This window comes from Choloepus didactylus, chromosome 7 (assembly GCF_015220235.1).
Source record: "Choloepus didactylus isolate mChoDid1 chromosome 7, mChoDid1.pri, whole genome shotgun sequence".
Taxonomy (NCBI): domain Eukaryota; kingdom Metazoa; phylum Chordata; class Mammalia; order Pilosa; family Megalonychidae; genus Choloepus; species Choloepus didactylus.
In genome coordinates this window covers 83,652,634-83,672,309 of record NC_051313.1, presented here as the reverse complement: position 1 = coordinate 83,672,309, position 19,676 = coordinate 83,652,634, and the positions used below count along the sequence as shown (strand labels likewise).

The window sequence follows — 19,676 nt, the reverse complement described above, 5'->3', positions numbered from 1 at the left end:
TAAATGGATTAAATTGGTTGCCTGGGGTTGAGACGGAGCATTGAACAGGAAGTGGCAGCTCTTATAAGCTCTTCTGTAATGCTCGATTTATTCTGTGCCATTTATTTATGTTCTTACCATGCATGTAATGAGTTTACAAAAGTAAAGGAAATTCATTCAACCAGTGTTTTACAAGTGCTAACCTTGTGTATAATCCTATGTGAAGTAAGAAATGTAGGAAATATGGCCCTAGCCTTCAAGAATATTCTTTTCCTTCCTTCTGAAATGCTCTTCCATTTCCATCTTCAGTTAAGCACCTCTTTTTCATGATGTTTCAACTCGAATGCAGTATCGTCTACAATATCTGACTCCACCAGACTTGGTCACCGCCATATTATAAGACGTCATATACTCTGTCTTTTTTGTAACACTTAGTGCAGGTGTAATTTATAGAATTACATAAGGGCCGGGGAAGTGTTTGGTTTTATTATTATTATTATTTTGGTCTTCCTACCTTAGAATAATGACACAGAATAACTGTACAATAAATATTTAAGAAGTTATGTGAAATGTATCATATATTTTGAAGATCATAGACAACATTAAATAATAAAAGGAACACCTGGGTACCCAAACCTTAGTTTAAGAAATAGAACATTATTAATACTTTAAAAGCCTTCTTTTATGCCCTTCCTGACTTTTGTGTTAATCATTCTTTTGCTTTGTTTATGATTTTATCACCTCTGAACATATCCCATGGAAATAATCTGGTTGAGTTTGGGAAATTGAGTAGCAAGTACAAATCTAGTTTTGTAAGAAAGAAGGCTCCCAGAAGAAGAAAAGCTGAAGAGTCTCTAGGTCTTAGTATGCTTCTGTGTACCTGAAAGCTTATATGATCCTCCTTTGGGAACGTTAGTAGGCAAAGTTAAGAGTGAATGTGTGAAACTTAGAGCTTTCCATGATCAGGGCTTCTGGCAAGGTTGTAATATGATAAAGTATTGAATATCCAATGTATGGAGTGGGCTAACCTTAACAACTCTTGGTAGTAGGTTAAAGCAGAAAACCTAAGGGAGGTGAAAAGAGTATACTCAGATGATCTCTGCAGTAGGGCAGAAACTTCAGTACACCCTCAAAACAAGCCAAGTACCAAAAAGAATCATGGCCAAGTTTTTAGTCTCTCTCGGGTTAACAGGTAGTAGCAGGGATCTTTTTTTTTTTTTAATTCAGTTTTATTGGGATATATTCACATACCATACAGTCATCCATGGTGTACAGTCATCTGCTCACAGTACCATCATATAGTTGTGCATTCACCACCCCAATCTATTTTTGAGCATTTTCCTTACACCAGAAAGAATCAGAATCAGAATGAAAAATAAAAGTAAAAAAGAACACCCAGATCATCCCCCCCCATTCCACCCTATTTTTCATTTAGTTTTTGTCCCCATTTTTCTACTCATCCATCCATACTCTGGATAAAGGGAGTACGATTCACAAGGTTTTCACAATCACACTGTCACCCCTTGTAAGCTACATTGTTATACAGTTATCTTCAAGAGTCATGGCTACTGGATTGGAGTTTGGTAGTTTCAGATATTTACTTACAGTATTCCAATATATTAAAACCTATAAAGTGTTATCTATATAGTGCGTAAGAATGTCCACCAGAGTGACCTCTCGACTCCATTTGAAGTCTCTCAGCCACTGAAGCTTTATTTCATTTCATTTCACATTCTCCTTTTAGTCAAGAAGATGTTCTCCATCCCACGATGCCAGATCCAGATTCATCCCTAAGAGTCATATCCGTAGCAAATATCTTTTTGATGACAGACCTCAACATATTTATCTTTTGGGGCATACTAATCTGATCTGTATTATACCCTCTCTAAGGTAGAGGATCTGTTTGGAATCTTCCTTCTCTATCCTCCTAAGGATTCATTTGCCTCTCTTTGTTGTTGGATCTCTTGGTTCCTATAGTCTACTTTTCCTCTTTCTTGATTTTCTCATTTTGGTGGAGGCTCTTCTCCAATATCTTGTTGAAAAAAGTGGCATGGGACATAAATATTCTGAAACCTTCAATGTCTAAAAATTTCCTCATTCTATCGTTACATTCTGTTCTATTTTTTACATTCTATCTTTGTTTGAATGTTTATCTTAGAATAGAATTCTAGGTTGGAAATCTTTTTCCTTCATATTGCTTGATTGTCTTTTGGCTTGCGGCATTGCTGTTGAGAATTCCAGCGTCATTCTGATTCTCATAAGCCTTTATATGTGACCCTTTTCCCCCTCTCAAGACACTTGTAGAATCTTCTCTCAGTTGTCTTGATGGTACACAGTAATGTACCTTGGGTCTTTCTGCGTTCATTGCAATGAGGACTCATTGGCCCTTTTAATCTGGATATGCATGTCCTTATGTGTAAAAATTTTTCTTGTTTTCTGTTAATGATTTTCTCCGATCTGTTTCCTCTACTCTTTCTTTGTGGAACTTCTTTCATTTATATGGTGGATCATCTTTATTGGTTCTCTTAATTATTATTATTTTCCTCTCCTTTTTTCTACCTCTGTCTTTTTACTATCTCTTCTGGGATATTTCCTCAACTCTTTCTTTAACCCATTGTTTTAGTTTGCTAAAGCTGATGAAATGCAATATACCAGATATGGGTTGGCTTTTACAGTGGGGATTTATTAACTTACAAGCTTACAGTTCTGAGTCTGTGAGAATGTCCAATCAAGGCATCAAAAGGATAATACCTGGACTCAGAAGACCGTCTACCAGCAAGCTTAGGCTCCTCTCGCAAATAGAAAGGCACATGGTGATGCCTGCGGTTCTGCTCTTCCAGATTTCATTGCTCTCAGCTTCTGGCCCTCAGTTGCTTTCTCTCTGCTTTCTGACTCTCTTAGCTTCTCTCGGGCTTTTTTTCCATCTTTAATCTTCTTATAAAGGACTTCAGTAAGACCCACCCTGGGGCACTCCTCAACTGAAATATCCTAAACAAAAGGTCATACACACAATAGGTCTACACCCACAGGATGGATTAAAAGAATGTGATCTTTACTGGGGTGTATACAGCTTCAAACCATCACACCTACTTTTTGACCTTTTCTCTTTTGTGCTTTTCTCTCCCCCATTCTCTTTCTCTTCTTTCTTTCTTCTTTTCTTCCCTCCCTCCCATCCCCTCTTCCTTTTTTAAAATCCAAATGCTCTTTTGTTCATGAGTGTTCCCTTGTTATCACATTGTTTTCTCATTTCATGAATGCAGTATCCTAGGCTGTTTTGTTTTGTTTTATGTTTTATTTTTCTCCACAAGTTGCCTCTTTTTCTGTTTGTTTTGGTCTCTAACTTACATGTCAGAAACTTTCTTCACATATCTGATAGTCCTCAGTTGTCTATACATGACTAAAATGAGAGAGCTTAAAAGCTAATTGGAAGCTCTTAGAGCATGGGTGGGACTTGTCTCTTTGAGCTTTACGGTAATGTTGGTGACTGTTTGCTAAGGAACCTTTGAAGTCTGTATCTGTTGTTCTTTACTCTTGGGCTGGTCAGATTCCCCAGTCAAGAACTGCAAAAGGTCTGAGATTTTACCGTATATATTGTTGAAAATAATTCTCCGTGGCCTATCAAGTTTCTGCACATCTGTGAGCAGAGGCACTGAAAGCTTTTTGCACCAAACTAGGTTTAAAAGGATATTTATATAGCAATCAGCCTTTGAAGACGGAGATAGTGTTTCTGCCTTTATCAGAGGGTAGATTTGTTTGCTGCCCATTGTAATAAAGATAGTATCTCCCTTTAGTAGACAATTTGCTTATAGCCTCTTATACAATATTGGGATTTTGTTTCTTAACTGTGACCAAAAACCCACTGTATGCATAGCATCCACCTCGGCTTGCCTCCATGTCAGCCCCATGGAACTTGGCGGACAAGGCAAACTGATGTGCAATTACACAGTCACACCTTAAGAGCTATATAGTTATACAGTCATCTTCAAGGATCAAGGCTACTGGATTACAGTTCAACAGTTTCAGGTATTCTAGCTATTCCAGTATACTAAAAACCACAAAGGGATGACTACATAATGCATAAAATAACCTCCAGAATGACCTCTCGACTCTATTTGAAGTCTCTCAGCCATGAAAACTATTTTGTTCCATTTCTCCTCCCCATTTTGATCCAAGAAGGCTTTCTCAATCCACAATGCCAGGGTCAGGCTTTTCCCTGGGAGTCATTTCCACATTTCCAGGGAGACTTACACCCCTGGGAGTCATGTCCCATATAAGAAGGAGGGCAGTGAGTTTACCTGCAGAGTTGGCTTAAAGAGAGAGGCCACATCTGAGCAACAAAAGAGGTTCTTTAGGGGGACTCTTAGACAAAATTATAAGTGGGTTTAGCTTTTCCTTCACAGGAATACATTTCATAAGGGCAAGCCCCAAGATTGAGGACTTGGCATATTAAATTGGTGTTGGTAGCCCCAGTGCTTGCAAGAACATCAGGAATTCCCCAGGTGGGGACTTTTTTCCCCAGACCCTCCAGGGGGCTTTGCAAATACTTTTTATATTCTTTGCCCCAAATTACTCTGGGATAAATTGAGGCATCAAACTAACCTATGCAAACCAACAAGTTCTCACTCCCTATTCAAAGTTCCATGTAGTTCTGGTGTTAGAAAAAACTGACCATACAAGTTAAATTAGATCATATGCTACAGAAGATACAAATTTTGCACCAAATAAACATGTCTTCCTTTGGTTTCACACAGAAGTTGACATTTTAAAACACCATCATATCGTCCTTTATCCTTGAGTCTGATTTAGTCTGATCAGCTTCATTCATATCTATAATTGAAGTCTGATCTCTTTTTCACCTTTTTTAACAGTTGCTGTATGGGGTAATACAGACTTTCATAGCTGCATAACTCTAGCTCAGGTGTCACACAGATAACCGAAGTTCCTGGGAATGACCAGGTTCCATACAAAGAGCCCAGCAACTCAGAATTTAGAAATAATTGTAACAACTCAGAAAGAGATGTGACTTGTGTAAGAGCTTATTATCTAGAAACCTTTACAATAAGCCTTCCTCTGATAACCTATGCTCTCAAATGCAATTCTCAGAGATTGCACATTATATTTTAGTCCTTATGAGTGAGGCATTATAATATTAGGCTTTTAGTTTCTGGCTTATTTCACTCTACATACTGTCCTCAAGGTTCGTTCATCTAGTTGCATGCCTCACAACTTCATTCCTTCTTGCAGCCACTCAGTATTCCATTGTATGCATACATCACAGTTCACCCTTCCCTTCATCAGTCGATGTACCTTAGGCCACCTCCATCCATTGCAAATCATGAATACTGCTGCCATAAATACCAGTGTGTAAATATCCATTCATGTCTCTGTTTTCAGTTCTTCCAATATATCCCTAATAACAGGATTGCAGAATCATATGGCAACCCTATACTTGGCCTCTGTGGAACCACCATACTACCCTCGAGATGGGCTGCACCGTTCTGTTTCCCTACCAACAGTGAATAGCTACATCCCTCATTCCACATTATCTCCAGCACTTGTATCTTTCTGTTTATTGTTTAAACAGTTATATTCATACAGTCCATCCTAAGTAAACAATCAGTGGTTCCTGATATAGTCACGTGGTTATGCATTTACCACCACAATATATGAGGACATTCCATTTCTTACACAAAGAAAGAAGAGGGAAAAAAAAATGAAGAATAAGAAATACAAAAATAAATAAATAAAAAGGAGAAACACTACTACCACCAAGAATCCTATATCCCTCCCTTATATCCCCCTCTTATTGACATTTAGCTTTTGTATATTTCCTTTGTTACATTTCATGGAAGTATATTACAACGTTACTGTTAATTATAGACTTATTTGCATGATTGTATTTTTCCATATTCCATCCCATTTTTAACACCTTATAATGTTGACATTCATTTGTTCTCCTTCATGTAAAGACATTTTTATATTTGTGCATTTAATCACCATCATTGTCCACTCCAGGTTTCACTAGGTTATACAGTCCCAATCCTTATCTTGTGTCTTTCCTTCTGGTGTCGTACATGCCCTTAGCCTTCTTTTTCCAACCCTACTCACACCCAGCTTTGTTCAGTGTACACAATCGTGTATTTTTTTATACAGTTTCTTATCTTGTGCTATAGTCTCCTTTAAAGCATTCCTAAGGGCAATTTTCTTTTTTCTCTGTGAACATTTCTAGCACTCTCAATAATATTGTTTATATTTTGTTGGTAGAGCCAATGGGGTTTGCTGAAAAATTGTGTGTAGGACATATAAGAAAGAGAAAAGTCAACAAAGACCCCAGAGAGCTAGTAAGTGCCAGAACCAGGATTTAAACCCAGCCACTCAAGCTCCATAGTCTGTGTTCCTAGCCACTACACTGTGTTGGTTGAAAAAGACCCAGCAAAGAAAAATTAAAAATGGTGGCCCATGAGTTACAGGCAAAACCAGAACAATAGAATGTCCAGGAAGCTAAACTAAAGAAAGTTTCAAGAATGAGAGAATGTGTCACTGTGTCTGATGCTGTTAATGGGTCAAGTAAGATGAGTTCTAAGAATTGATCGTTGGTTTTAGCAAAGCCGAAGTCATTAGTGGTCTTGATAAAAGCAGTTTCATGAGTCAAAGTCTAGTTAGAGTGTGTATTAATCAATTGCTTTATAAAAATTTACCCCAAAACATAGCAGTTTTAAACAACAAACATTCATTATCTCCCAGTTTCTCTGAGTCGGCAGTCCAGAAGTGGTTTAGCTGGGTCTCTCTGGTTCAGTTTCTCATGAGATTGCAGTCAAGCTGTCAGCTAGAGCCACTTCCAAACTCACTCACATACTGTAGTTATTGGCAAACCTCAATTCTTAACTATGTGGGCCTCCCTGTTGGTGGCTTTGAATGCCTCAGGATATAGCAGTTGGTTTTCTCCAGAGCAAGTGATCTGAAAGAGTATGAAAACAACCAGTGCAGAAGCTACTAATCTCAAAAGTGATATATCATCACTTCGACTCTATTTACGCAGATCAACCCCCTGGTACTTTGTCAGGAGGGATTGCAGAAGGGTGTGAATTCTAGGAGGTTAGGAATCATTGGATGCCGTCTTGGACTCTGGCTGTCACAAAGTAGGCTAAAGAAAGAATGGAAGGAGATGAATTAGAGGCATCAATACCCAAAACTCTTGAGGAGTTTTCCTGAAAGGGGAGCAGAGAAATAGGGTAGTAGTAGGAGGGGAGGGAGTTCAAGAGAGGTATTTAAGATAAAATTACTAAATTTTTGTGTGCTGATAATGGGCATAGTCAAATAGAGAGGAGGAAATCAGTTTTTCTTGACAGAGATGGGAGAACTGCAGGTACAACATCCTTAAACAGGCTAGAGGATGGGATTTATTGCTCAAGGAGAATGGTTAGCTTTCACTTGGAGCAAGGACAGTTTGTCCAGGTGCATCTTCAGGTAGATGCAGTAGTGGAGCTTAGAGAAGTTCTCTGATTACTTTTATTTTCTCAACAAAATAAGAAACATGGTTTTCAGTTAAGAGTGAAGGCTAGGTTTTCAGGAGAGCAAATTATCTATGAAACAGTCCCCTGGGAATGTAAAGAGAAAATGGACTCAGAAAATACAATATGCTTGCTATGCTAGCTAATCAGAATAGTTATGTATTTTTCTTCAGCCACATTCAGCTTATGGGTACAAATATGGATTAGGCAGAGAGCTGGATTTATCAAGGCTGTGATTTATCCGGATAAATAGGACAAAGACAGGGTAGCATATATCCTTAATAGGATGTATGCAAGGGTGTATGATAATGATGGACCATAGCATTTAAGATGGGTAAGGAGGAAAGTGAGGACTTTAGAGAAAGTAGAAGGATAATGAAAAGGAATAGGATCAATGGAATCTAGTCCTCAGTAGGGTCCAAGGATTGTTGATTGTGAAATATTAGAGGGAGTAAAATAGAAAGATAGGTGGAAGTGTGAGAGAGGCGATTGTTTGAAATTTAAGAGTATAGAGGGATTGCAGTCATTGGTAATGTAAAAATCTAAGGAATGACCATGGGAGTGGGGAGATGAGGAGGGCAAGAGGGTAGGAACTGAAAGAGAGAAGAAACAAATTTGTCAAGGTCTTGATTGAGTCCTTAACTGAGGTCAAGGATTAGAATGTTTATATACATGGCTATTGAAATAACCAAGAGTGATGGCTAGAATAGTTTGGAGGAAATGAGTTTCAATTAGGAAATAAGACCTTCAAGAACTTAAGGCTCCCAGGGGTTTGAAGAGACTCCAAAAATGAGAGATGGTGAGAGTGGTAATATCTGATCACATGAGATTCAAAGCTAATGTTGGCGGTGGTTTTAGAGAGAATAAAGAATGCCTGAAAGCATCAGGTAAGGAACAAAGAACCTCCAGACCCAGTAGTAGAAAGAGTATAGAAAATGAAATAGCCCCAATTTGAGAGGGCTGCACTGAAGCAGCATCCTCAGACAAGAGCAATAGGGAAAGGAAACGTTCACATTTTGAGGCAGCAGATTCTAGTTTTGCATTGTCTCAGTGCTTAAAAAATAAAATAAAACTACTTTCCATTGAAGTAAATTTCTTCGCCTTGTTAGTTCTCCTGTAATATATACATAAGTTGAGTTTCTGGTCTACTTAGTTTCCCTTCAAATAGATGTATATATAAAACAATCTCAAACTTACAGGAAAGTAAAGTGGTACTAAAGAACTTTTTTTTCCAGAACCATGTAAGAGTAATTTGCTAACATGATGCTGTATCACCCCTGAATATTTAGTGTGTATTTCCTCCACCCAAGAATATTCTACAAATCCCCAACGAAACCATCAAAATCAGGAAGTTAACATTGATATATTACTACCAGCTTGTCCTCAAACCAATTTGTTTTGCTGGTTGTTATCAATAATGTCCCTTACAGCAAAAGGATCTAGTTCAAAATCATACCTTATGATTAGTTGTTATGTCTCTTTAGTCTCCTTTGGTCTGGAACTGTTCCCCAGTCTTTCCTTGACTTTCATGAACCTGACACTTTTGAAGACTACAATCATGTTATTTTGTAGAAAGTCCCTCAATGTGCATTGGTCTGGGATTTCCCATGATTAGATTTAGGTTATACAACATCTTTGACAAGAATATTCTTGACAAGAATATTGCTGTATTCTTCTCATTGCATCTTATTAATTGGCACATGATTTCGATTGATCCCATTACTGATGATGATAACTTGGATCACTTGATTAAGGTGGTATCTACCAGGCTTCTCCACTATGAAGTATTCTGTTCCTTATCAAACTTTTGATTTCTTCTTCACATATTTGTATCAATATGGACTCATCATTTTCTGTTTTATTCAGTAAATGTTAACTCATTGCTGTCATAAATTATTATGTTGCTCATTTCATCCCAGGTGAACTGAGCCTCATTAAGCTGGCTTCTATGTCCTTTTGATGTGAATCCTCATTCTTTGAGTACTTCTTACTTCTGGCATGAAAAAATATTTGAGATTTATCTTGTGCTTTCTGTGCCCTGGCTCTGAAATTAGCCATTTCTCCAAAAGTCCTAGCTCCTAATTGTGGTAAATAGTATTTGAAATCAAGATTTAGGGTTATACTGCTCTCAGGACCTTTGAATGGACAGAGCTGAGTGTACATACATAAAAGAACATACATGTATATTTATACACACATATGCAAACTTACATCTATATTTTTCCATCTATATAGTGAAAACCATGAGTACACATCAGTACATCCAATTTCAGTTGAATACCATTGGATTCATTCTATTTCTGTACCTCCTTTCCATATTTGTGTCTCCCTTCTCTGACAGTAAGAGACTTGGCTCCCATTATCCTTAATATATTTTCTTATTCAGTCATTCCTTTATATGTACTAATATCCCACCTCTGCTCCTTTTCCTTCACGGATGCACTTCACATCAATTAGGCTCCTACACTTCATGCCAGGTCACTCCCCTGTGTGGATACCCTTCTCACCCCACTTGAACTCACTAAGTCTTTGTGCCAGGAAATTCTTCTGCATTAATGTTTTCTTCACCCATCCACCCACCCCCCCTTGAATCAATTGAGTGTGCCAGGCTGCTGCTACCCATGCACACCCTGTATAGAAGCCTTCCACTATACCCTGCACCAGTGTACACTTCTGCAAGGGCACCCTCCTTACCTAACTTGGGCTTCATTCCACTCGGGCTTAGGTCCCCTTCCATGCATTTGACTTCCTCATCTTGCTTGGACTCCTAATACTCTGCTCTAAACCACCTCTCCACTTAAAATTCTCTCCTTACCTGCTCAGGTTATGATACACACCACAACAGGCTTGCCCTTCTCACACTGCATGGGCTCTGGTCTCAGGCCACCATGCCATGTGAACACTATCTTCTCTCCATTTAGCCTCTTGACATCCCACTCTGGCTCTCTGCACTTCACAGCTGCCTACCTTGCTTGATCCAACGTAAAGGCTTTTGGATTAAATCATTATGCAAGGGAAGGAAACGAAAAGGAAGAAGCAGCTCTCCCAGCACACCTGTATTTCCCCTTGTCTAGCTTAAACATCCCCAGTTTCTTCAACTGTTTTCTCACATCATGTTATTTCTGGATGATAAGGTAATAAGACCATGATAGCAAGGGGGCTGTGGAAAACTAAATTGCTTTCTTCTGTGATATTCAGATCAATTGTTCATTCTAAAATATCCACCTTGAGATTTCCTCATTTACTTCTCAGATTGAGATGTCATACAACAATTTTTTACTGGTTATAATGTATTTTCTCATTTTTTATCACAAATTAATAAAGTCTCAGGGATATTCTAATACTGCTATATAAAATGATAATGCATTAGAGTAATATAATCAAACTTATAGGATTTTAAAGCAAAAAGTATTGATTTGTTAGTATTATGTTTTGCCTTTTGCCTGTCAAATTACGTATCTTATCTGTTTTAGGTATGACTTTAGCCTTTCCAGCTTCAGTTCATGATTCTCTGATTTGCAGTAAAGCATTTCAAATTCTGTACAAAAATGAGGAGGTTGTTTTAAATGATGTTATGATCTTCAAAGTTAAAATGTTGTTGGATGAAAAAAAGGTAAATATCTCTTCATATGTATGTAGATAAGTATTTTTTTGTAAAACCTCAAGGCATATTTCTAACTATTTTTAAATTTTCAAAAAGTATTTCATGTTGTAATTTCTCTTCAGATTGAAGAAACCCTTGAGGAAATGAATTTTCTGTTATCATTGGATCTACACTTCACAGATGGAGATTATTCGTAAGTAGGCTAATCAAACAATTAAAAAATCTTTAGTTATTCATGATTGTTATGTTGGTATCATCTTCCCCATTTTCTTCTTAGAATCCAGCCTATCTCCTTTTTGTTTATTCTGAACTACTTCTGTCTTCTGGGAGAGTCTCATGAGCATGGCTCAGCCTGCTCTTCTGTGCCCATGCTGATTCCATGCAAATTCAGAGAAGCTGAGGAAATATGGAACCCTTTCCTCTATTCTAGAAATTACACTATTGAAATTATCACTGCCATGAAGCATTTAATATAACTGAGCTCTCTTCCACTGAATTACTGGCTAATCTTTTTTAGTGGCATGCATGATACCTCTTTTAGGTGGGACTTTGTTGATACTGTAAGAGTTGTCAAGACTGATGACTCAGACTTGGCAGTTGTTTCCAGTTCGTAGATTTCTCGATCCTTTGAGGGTTTCAGTACTGGCTACCCTGAGCTTGCCTGCACAGCTGGACACACAGCTATGTGTTTTAGGGACAAATTTTATTCATTTAAAACAAGAATCAGATCCATTTAACAATTTTGTTTTTGAAGGGCTTTTTAATTTCAAACGTAGTGTTAGAAATACTTTTTGAAAATTGTATATAAATTCAGACTCTATGTAGGATAAGTGAGTAAGCAGTCATATTACTGAAAGGTCTACCTTAATAGTTCTTTTCATTATCATTGAGGAATAAGAATTTTCGTAAGGCAGCTGCTGCTCCTCTGTAATACTTTTGGTTACAAAGGATTCCTTAAGGTTTTTTTTTTTTTCTTTTTCCCAACAAAGTCAGAATTCTACAAGTGGGCAGACTGAAATGAGTAGGAGTTCATTGACTATAGGTAGTTACAATTTATGTACAGGGTTTTTTTTAAAGTATATTTGGATATAATTTTCATGGCACGATTTCAATTTTTTTTGTATGTAGAAGTCTAATAACAGACTAAGTATCTACAACCAAACACCTGCCAATGACTTGCTTATTTTTGAGCAGCATTTAATAAAATTTTATACAGTGAAAATAATTTGAAATATCTTTTGGAATTTATTATATAGAATTTGACCTTGTAATGAATAGTATTCCCTATGGAATAAAATTTATATGAAATTGGTTCCTGACGTATCAGAAAGACTCATTTTATAGGGGCATTTGTGAAAAAACAGTCCATATGGACTGTTAGAGAACAACAGTTAGGCTCTGGCTATTTTCCCATTGTTAGGTTTCATATTGTCTAATGTAAATTTGATGCTTTAAAAATTACTTTCATTCTAAGCTCTAAAAAAGTAACTAAATGTATTTATAGTTTAAACTACTCTATAAAATATTGGCTTTATCTAAATATTCCATGTTTACGTACACATGTGTTGTTTTTTATAGGGCAGATGATTTGAACGCCTTGCAACTAATAAGTAGCCGAACACTGAAGCTGCACTTTAGCCTCCATAGAGGCCTTCATCATTATGTAAATGTTATGTTTGATTATTTCCACCTTTCTGTTGTGTCTGTTACAATTCATGCATCATTGGTTGCACTACACCAGCCACTAATAAGGTAAATTTAACCAATACCCTAGTCCTTATTAATGTAATGTCTTCTATTTTTTATAAAGAAAACATATTTTGATAAAGATAAAGAAATTTCTAAGTTTGTAATTACTTAAAATTTCATTTTATTCACAAATAATAATATATTTTAAGAATATGGGAACATCAGATTGACAACTTTTTCATTACAGAAGTTTGGAGCAATCTTTGTCAATCCCAAATAAGTTGACAAAGAAAGATAATGCAATCTGGAAATAACCATACAGCATTGTTTAGTCTGTACCTGTGCTTTTATGCAGTATTATACTGTAATCACTCACTCTCTGGAAAATTATATTAATTTTTCTTATTTTTTTTTTGTGTTTTCTCTGGATAGGCTAATTTTATCTTCTTAAATCTGTACAATACAGTCATTCTTGTTTTCTAATTCATTAACCAATTGTAGTGATCTTTACTCAACCTATTTTTTTTTTTTTTTTAAACAAGAAGATATTTATTTAGTAAAACTGAAAATCTAGGACATACTTCAGGGTGGTTGATGTAAAGTTTCAGTGATGTCATCAGGGACCCAGGCTTCCCTTCTTCTCCTTTCCGGTGTCCACAGCATCGTTAGCTCTATTCTAAGGCTGACCCCCAATGGTCAAAAGATGGCTTCTGGCAGCAACTGGGGCATCTTCTTTTTTCATATTTGGGGGGTGGAGGTGGGGAGGGGGAGGTAAGAGGGGATGACTTTTCTTTCCCAGAAGCCCTAAGTAAATTAAGTACTCAACCTTCTTTTTACTATTTTAGTTTAAAGAAGCGTAATATTCTGGATCATAGTGAATGCATTGAGTTGATTTTTTTCTTGCTGTCCACATCCATGGAGAGACAACTGTATTTAATTAATGTAAGAATACAGTTCATGCTCTTCGTGTTTTACAATAAAACATTATCTTCATTGTATAGACAAAGAATAGATACTTTTAAAATCAGTAACAAAAGAAAAGACTCTAAATTGATTTGATTTCTGAGTTGTCTACAGTTTCTGACACAAACCTGACGCAGTTTATAATAGAAATTATTCTTAAGGGTTATGATGTTAAACTGATTTATCAGAAAGGTAAATTGGTAATTTTGTAGAATTGCCTCCAGAACTAATAGAAGATCAACACAATTTAACATATTGCCCACAAGTAACAGCCTCCTGTGGCAAATCTTCACATTGTTTAACAACTGTAATTGAGAACCTCTTACATTGTGTTGCTCCATGATCCCTTACATAGAAATCATCTTGGCCCAGTTCTTTTAGAACTCGGCCAGGAAGAAGTCTGTTTCTCCTGCTGGCTTGTTTTGCTTCCTTACTCTATAGTAAGATATATATATATCTCGTTGTTTTGCCATCTTTGTCTTACCTCATAGGCCTTTGAGAAGTTGCACTTAGTTGCTTTAGTTTCTGTAAATTAGAAAATGTTTCTTTTATTACATACAGTTTTATTATAAACTTCTTCAAAAATGTTTAGAAGTTGGTCTGGAATAGATTAATATGTCATAGCATTGTAATTGAATGACAATTCTTTGATGGGAAAGTGGTTTTTTAAAATACAGCTTTCAAATAAGTAATATACGAGATTACTCTTATATGAATTACAAGTTTATCTTTTTGTAACACTGGCTTAGTTTCTTTCCTGAAAAAAATGTACAAACAATTTATAGAGATTAGCTCAGATTATTAATGTTCCTTTTTAAGTCTCTGATTAAATAGAGTAGTGATATTCATATCAATAATCCTAGTGAATTAAATGTGTGCTTCCCCTTGCAATGTAGTAGTTTTTGCCACAGACTTGTAGGAGAAAGAGGCAGCTCATTTCTTAGAGACAATTTATTAAAAGGTGAAGACCTATTTGGCTCAAAATCAGAAGCCAAGAGGATTAACTGTTGGCTCTGGTTAATGACTGGAAGAGAAAATAAGGTGACGGTAACAGCTGTAGTTGCTGTTCTTTATTTAGCTGCCATGGGCCCTTTTGTCCCCTCTCTTGCTGCTAGAACCTTGCCCTGAAAGCAGCGTCTTCTACCTTTCTTTGCCTGTAAATGAGAGGTTGAAAAAGGGAAGCAAGAAAAGGGTAAGGGAAAGCTTTTTTGCTGGTGGTGCTGGTTAAGGGGTCATGTTAAGGGTATATTCCTTACTATTTATGCTTTGACAAGTTTTTCTTGAAGTTTTATTAAAGTGCATTTTTCCATCCTCTAAACACAATGAAACAAATTTTAGTTTATAATTTTATCTTCCTAAATGTTATTTTTATTTAAAACAACTTCTCTGACCAACCCAACTATAGCCATTAAATAAATTATTTAAAGTAAGTAGGGTTAGGATATTTTTCTTTGCTTGGGTTTAACATGATCTGTTTCTTTTATTTGAATTTTTTAAGTACAACTTTTATGATCAATTCTGAAAAACACATCATAGCAAATGAAATTTTAACCATTGAGTTGCAACTTCCTTCTTAGCTGGGATATTGATATTTTATTTTTGCAAAGCAAATTGATTTTACAACTGAAAGCTGCTCCCTGCTTAAGGCAATATTGATTTGCTTTTCTGTCTTTTCCCTTTTGCCAAATTGCCAAACAGTACAAATGCTTTGGCCTACTTAATATCAACCAGTGCTTTGTCTCAAATATAATTGTGAATGGATTTTAAGCATTCAGTCAGAAATATGATTCTTTTTCTGTGGAATTTATGGAATACTAAATTTAATGTTAATACTAACAGGTAGTTACTATAAGATGTGATTGAGACAATGCCTTGAAGCATTTATAAAGATTATGTCAGTAGAGCTCATAGCCTTTTAGTGAAGAGAATTAAGGCAAGGAAAAAGCTATTTTTATTTTTCTCTTGAGAAATACAGTCATCAAGTAGATATAGTAATTTTTCTTTTTTCTACTAATTTAAGTGGGAGCTCTTCATTTCTGTAAATTGAATGTAGTTTAATTAAGCATTAACTTCTTAAACTTGGGAAACCAGTTCTGACAAATCAGTACTTTCAAATTAAAGTTTTATCCCCATTTCTCATTTAGCCTTTTTACATCCCACCCTGTTTTATCTTTAGTATCCTTTGAGACTCCATGAAGCCCAACCATGGAGAAGCAGTCTCAAGTACCTAGACTTAATTTTTTTATATTCTTTGTGTCTCTTAAACCTTTGTTCTTTATTCTATTCGTATAAGATTTTCTTTTGTAAATATTTAACTTACGTTCAAGTAGACTATTACGATAATAATAACATGATACTTTATTCCTCCAGCTTTCCTCGCCCTGTGAAGACTACTTGGTTAAATAGAAATGCACCAGCACAAAACAAAGATTCTGTGATTCCTGCTCTTGAAAGTGTGGTCTTTGGTATTAACTACACAAAGCAGTTATCACCAGATGTAAGAACTGAATATATGTTTATAAATTCTCTTTTCCTTTTTATTTCAAAAGAAATGTTTTCAACTGTTTTATCGGTGATGTGGTATTTCTTTTATTAATTGTTTGAGCCAAACAGCTTAAGAGATTTAATTAAACATGATCTTAACAAATCGGATTATTTCCAGTTGTTTATAATGAAAACTAACCTGATACTTCAAGATTTTACCAGATTTAAAGGATAGAGATCTTTGACAGTAGCCATTGCCTTTTTACAAATTGTCACCTTCTCTCCCCTTGCTTCCTTAATAGAAATGGAAGAATCATTCCAAAGGAACCTTTAAAAATTAGTTGCCAGAGTTGAGACCCAGATTGTAGTAGTGCAATTACAGCCATTGCTCACTCCTCTGAAAAGAAAGGGGGCTTATAGTATAGAAGCCAATAGGGTGTCCATCCCTCAGTCCAAATGTAATTTGCTTATCATTTTATAAAAAAAAATCATAATCTGCTTGTTTTAAAAAGTGTACACTGACTAAAATTAATAGAATTGCATTTCATTTGTTTACATTACTTGTATGAATGAGAACAATTCTCTAAAACATTGCTGAATTTCTTATATGTTTTGGAATAACCATAATTGGTAAATGCTTACTTTTTTCTTTGTTTTTCAAATATCAGTTGTAATATTTTTAGATTTTTGGTTACTAAATCTATACCCCGAATCTATTCTTTGTTTAGGGTTGCAGTTTCATCATTGCAGACTCCTTCCTACATCATGCCTATAATTTTCATTCTACACTTTGTGCCACTTTGCTATTAGCCTTCAAGGGATTGCACAGCTACTTCATTACGGTAACAGAGGAGATTCCCTCTTGTCAGAAATTAGAACTGGGTATGTTAAAAGTAGTCAGATCTCTCCTGTAGTTCAAATTACTCTCTTCATTCTTACACCTGCTAGTTACCAACTTTGCCATAGTTTTTCTGTACTAAAACTAGAATGTTGATGTGCTTTACTTTTGCTTCTGTCTCTAGCCTGTCTTTTTTAACCCTTATAATCTTTTTCTACAATTTGAAAGTGTTTTTTACAACATTGAGAAATAACTTCTTGATGCTAAATTTGAAATGAGTCCTTTGATTTTTTTTTTTAAAAAACCTATTTAACCATACAGTACTCCTCTTAAAATATAACCAGAAAGCATATTACAAAGCAAATGTAATTTTCTACAGAATCATGAGAAGGTAAATTAAATCCGTACTCCAAATATTTTAAAGTCTAAACAGATAACATTTGGTTTTAACTGATTTTAGATCTCTATTCCTTTTATTTCAAATTAGGGAATAATAGTATCAATTACTCAATTTACCATTTTGAAAATTTTTAAATTTATTAAAAAAATCAAGCTTCAGTTTTAATGAAATAGTACTATGCATATATGTTGTAGTATGAAATTATATTCTTTGATTTTATATACCATTTTGTAGTTTGCAAAGTGCTTTTACTTATATCATTTCACAGAAGATAAATTATTGAGATTGGTAAAATAAGTTTATATGCAGACTTTAATGTCAGTTTTATAAGCTTTTATTTTATGTATCAACTAATAGCTCATCATAAAAAGCACATTTTAATCACCTCTTTGGCATAAATTACTTTTATTCTTATATACTTGATTAAATCAGGAACTGCTTTTTAAATTTTACTTATCAGTGTTCTTTGTTTATTTCTTTGTTCCTCAAGGATTTCAGTGTTGTAACAATATCAGTGTACTCTCTAAAGTAGTCACTGTTATTCAAGACAGTTCTTGATTTTGAGACTAATTAGACTGTTTCTACATTTACCTATTTTGGGATACAAAAGAATTGTACGAAAATGTAAGGGTGTACCTCACTTAAATTCAGCTGTGGGAAAATGCTGAATATTGTGCTGCTGCCTATCAGCAACCACTCCAGTGGATCTGAGTAATTCCATTATTCACTCCTTTATTGACTTGTCTAGACACAGATTTCACTGAATTGACTGTTTGGAATGTTTGATGCAGTAGTCCCAATGTATTCACAGATACACAAGTAATAGGAAAATTTATTTATCCTTTTTTGCTCATGTATTCTCCCTTAAGACGAAAATGGTAATATGGAAAGAATAACCTTTTGATTATTATTCTCTGAAATATTCTCTTTTTGCCTTGATATTTTATGTACTTAGAATTCCTCAGTTTTCCTCAGGAAAACCCTGTGGGAGACTGCTGCCCCAAAATGTAATTTTTTTAATGTTCTTTTTTGAAAATGAAATAATCATTTATAGAATAGATTTATTTAGGTTATTCCTATCCTCAATTAATGAAAAAAATTGTACTCCAAATATTATTTTAATTTGGTTCTTTGGAACTCAGAAACATTTTCTTAGGAGAATAAATTTTGGTTAGGTTCAGTGAGCAGACACAAAGCTATTAAACCACAGTATTGATGAGGTACAATATTATGTGCTTGAAAAGCAGTCTTATAAAAAAGTAGTGGTATGAAACGTAAAAGCCATGTGTAATGGTATTTCTGCAAGAAAAAATGCTAATGAATTGCATTTAGAATGTTACCGTAGAATTCAGGGAGGTGTTATTTTGTAGTGCTTAACAGTACCAGGGAGGTGTTATTTTGTAGTGCTTAACAGTACGTGTTTGGAGCCATTTCTCTCACTTAACTTGTCTTGTGACATAAATACAAAATGGTTTCCATTCCACAAAGGAAGGGTAGGTGCATGAGTCAGGAAGAAAAGGTGAGAACTTCTCAAAGGCAGAGGGTATAAAGGAGCTCTAGGTGTAAGACTTCTCATTTAATTCCCTTGAGTTTTTTGTCAGCACCATTTGTGTCAGAGATTGTGCCAGGAAAAGAGAGAGTGTTTATAAAGAGCTTTCACCTCTCCTCTTACTAATCCTTTCATAGCAACAGTAATAAGTAATCAGTTCAGCATTCGAATGGGCAGGAGGATGTCATCCAGTGAGACAGAGCTTCTTGTGTTTTTAATTTAGAGAGACATATATGAGATGGGCCCATAAATGCCTACATAAGGAATATATCCATCTGCATATAATTTTTAAATATTTAACTTGTATGATTTTTTCATGAAAATACATGAACCACATTATAACTTAGAAAAAATATATCTCTCCCTAGAGGATGTATGTTTATAGGTAAAATTTATAATTCATAAGTAAAAAGCTTCCTTAGATAAGGATGGCATTTATGTCACATAATAAATCTAGCTTAGAAAATATCACAGTTGAGAGCTCTTAAAATGTAATTTCAAGGATTAGTTACTAAACGAATGTCAACTTTATTCCAAATTACTTTCTTAAAATATTTTATCAGAAAGTAAATTTTAATGACTTTTCTGTAAACCTACAATCTTTAAATTAAAAAAAACAGAATAATTTAAAAAAATTATGCTAAGTGAAAGAAACCAGA

General features: G+C 35.3%; 1 protein-coding gene across 9 annotated transcripts in view; it reads left to right on the top strand.

Moving 5' to 3' along the window:
• Positions 1-19,676, top strand: part of FAM135A (family with sequence similarity 135 member A) — a 142,009-nt gene that overhangs the window by 41,663 nt on the left and 80,670 nt on the right. For 5 of the 9 annotated variants that reach the window (XM_037842417.1, XM_037842414.1, XM_037842419.1 and 2 more), the window contains 5 exons: positions 10,964-11,103; positions 11,217-11,287; positions 12,673-12,846; positions 16,117-16,243; positions 16,959-17,112. In XM_037842417.1, coding sequence (XP_037698345.1) covers positions 10,964-11,103; positions 11,217-11,287; positions 12,673-12,846; positions 16,117-16,243; positions 16,959-17,112 — 666 coding nt within the window. Of the gene's footprint in view, positions 1-10,963; positions 11,104-11,216; positions 11,288-12,672; positions 12,847-16,116; positions 16,244-16,958; positions 17,113-19,676 lie in introns of those variants that run through there. The other 4 variants (XM_037842415.1, XM_037842423.1, XM_037842420.1 and 1 more) reach the window with 4 other exon arrangements.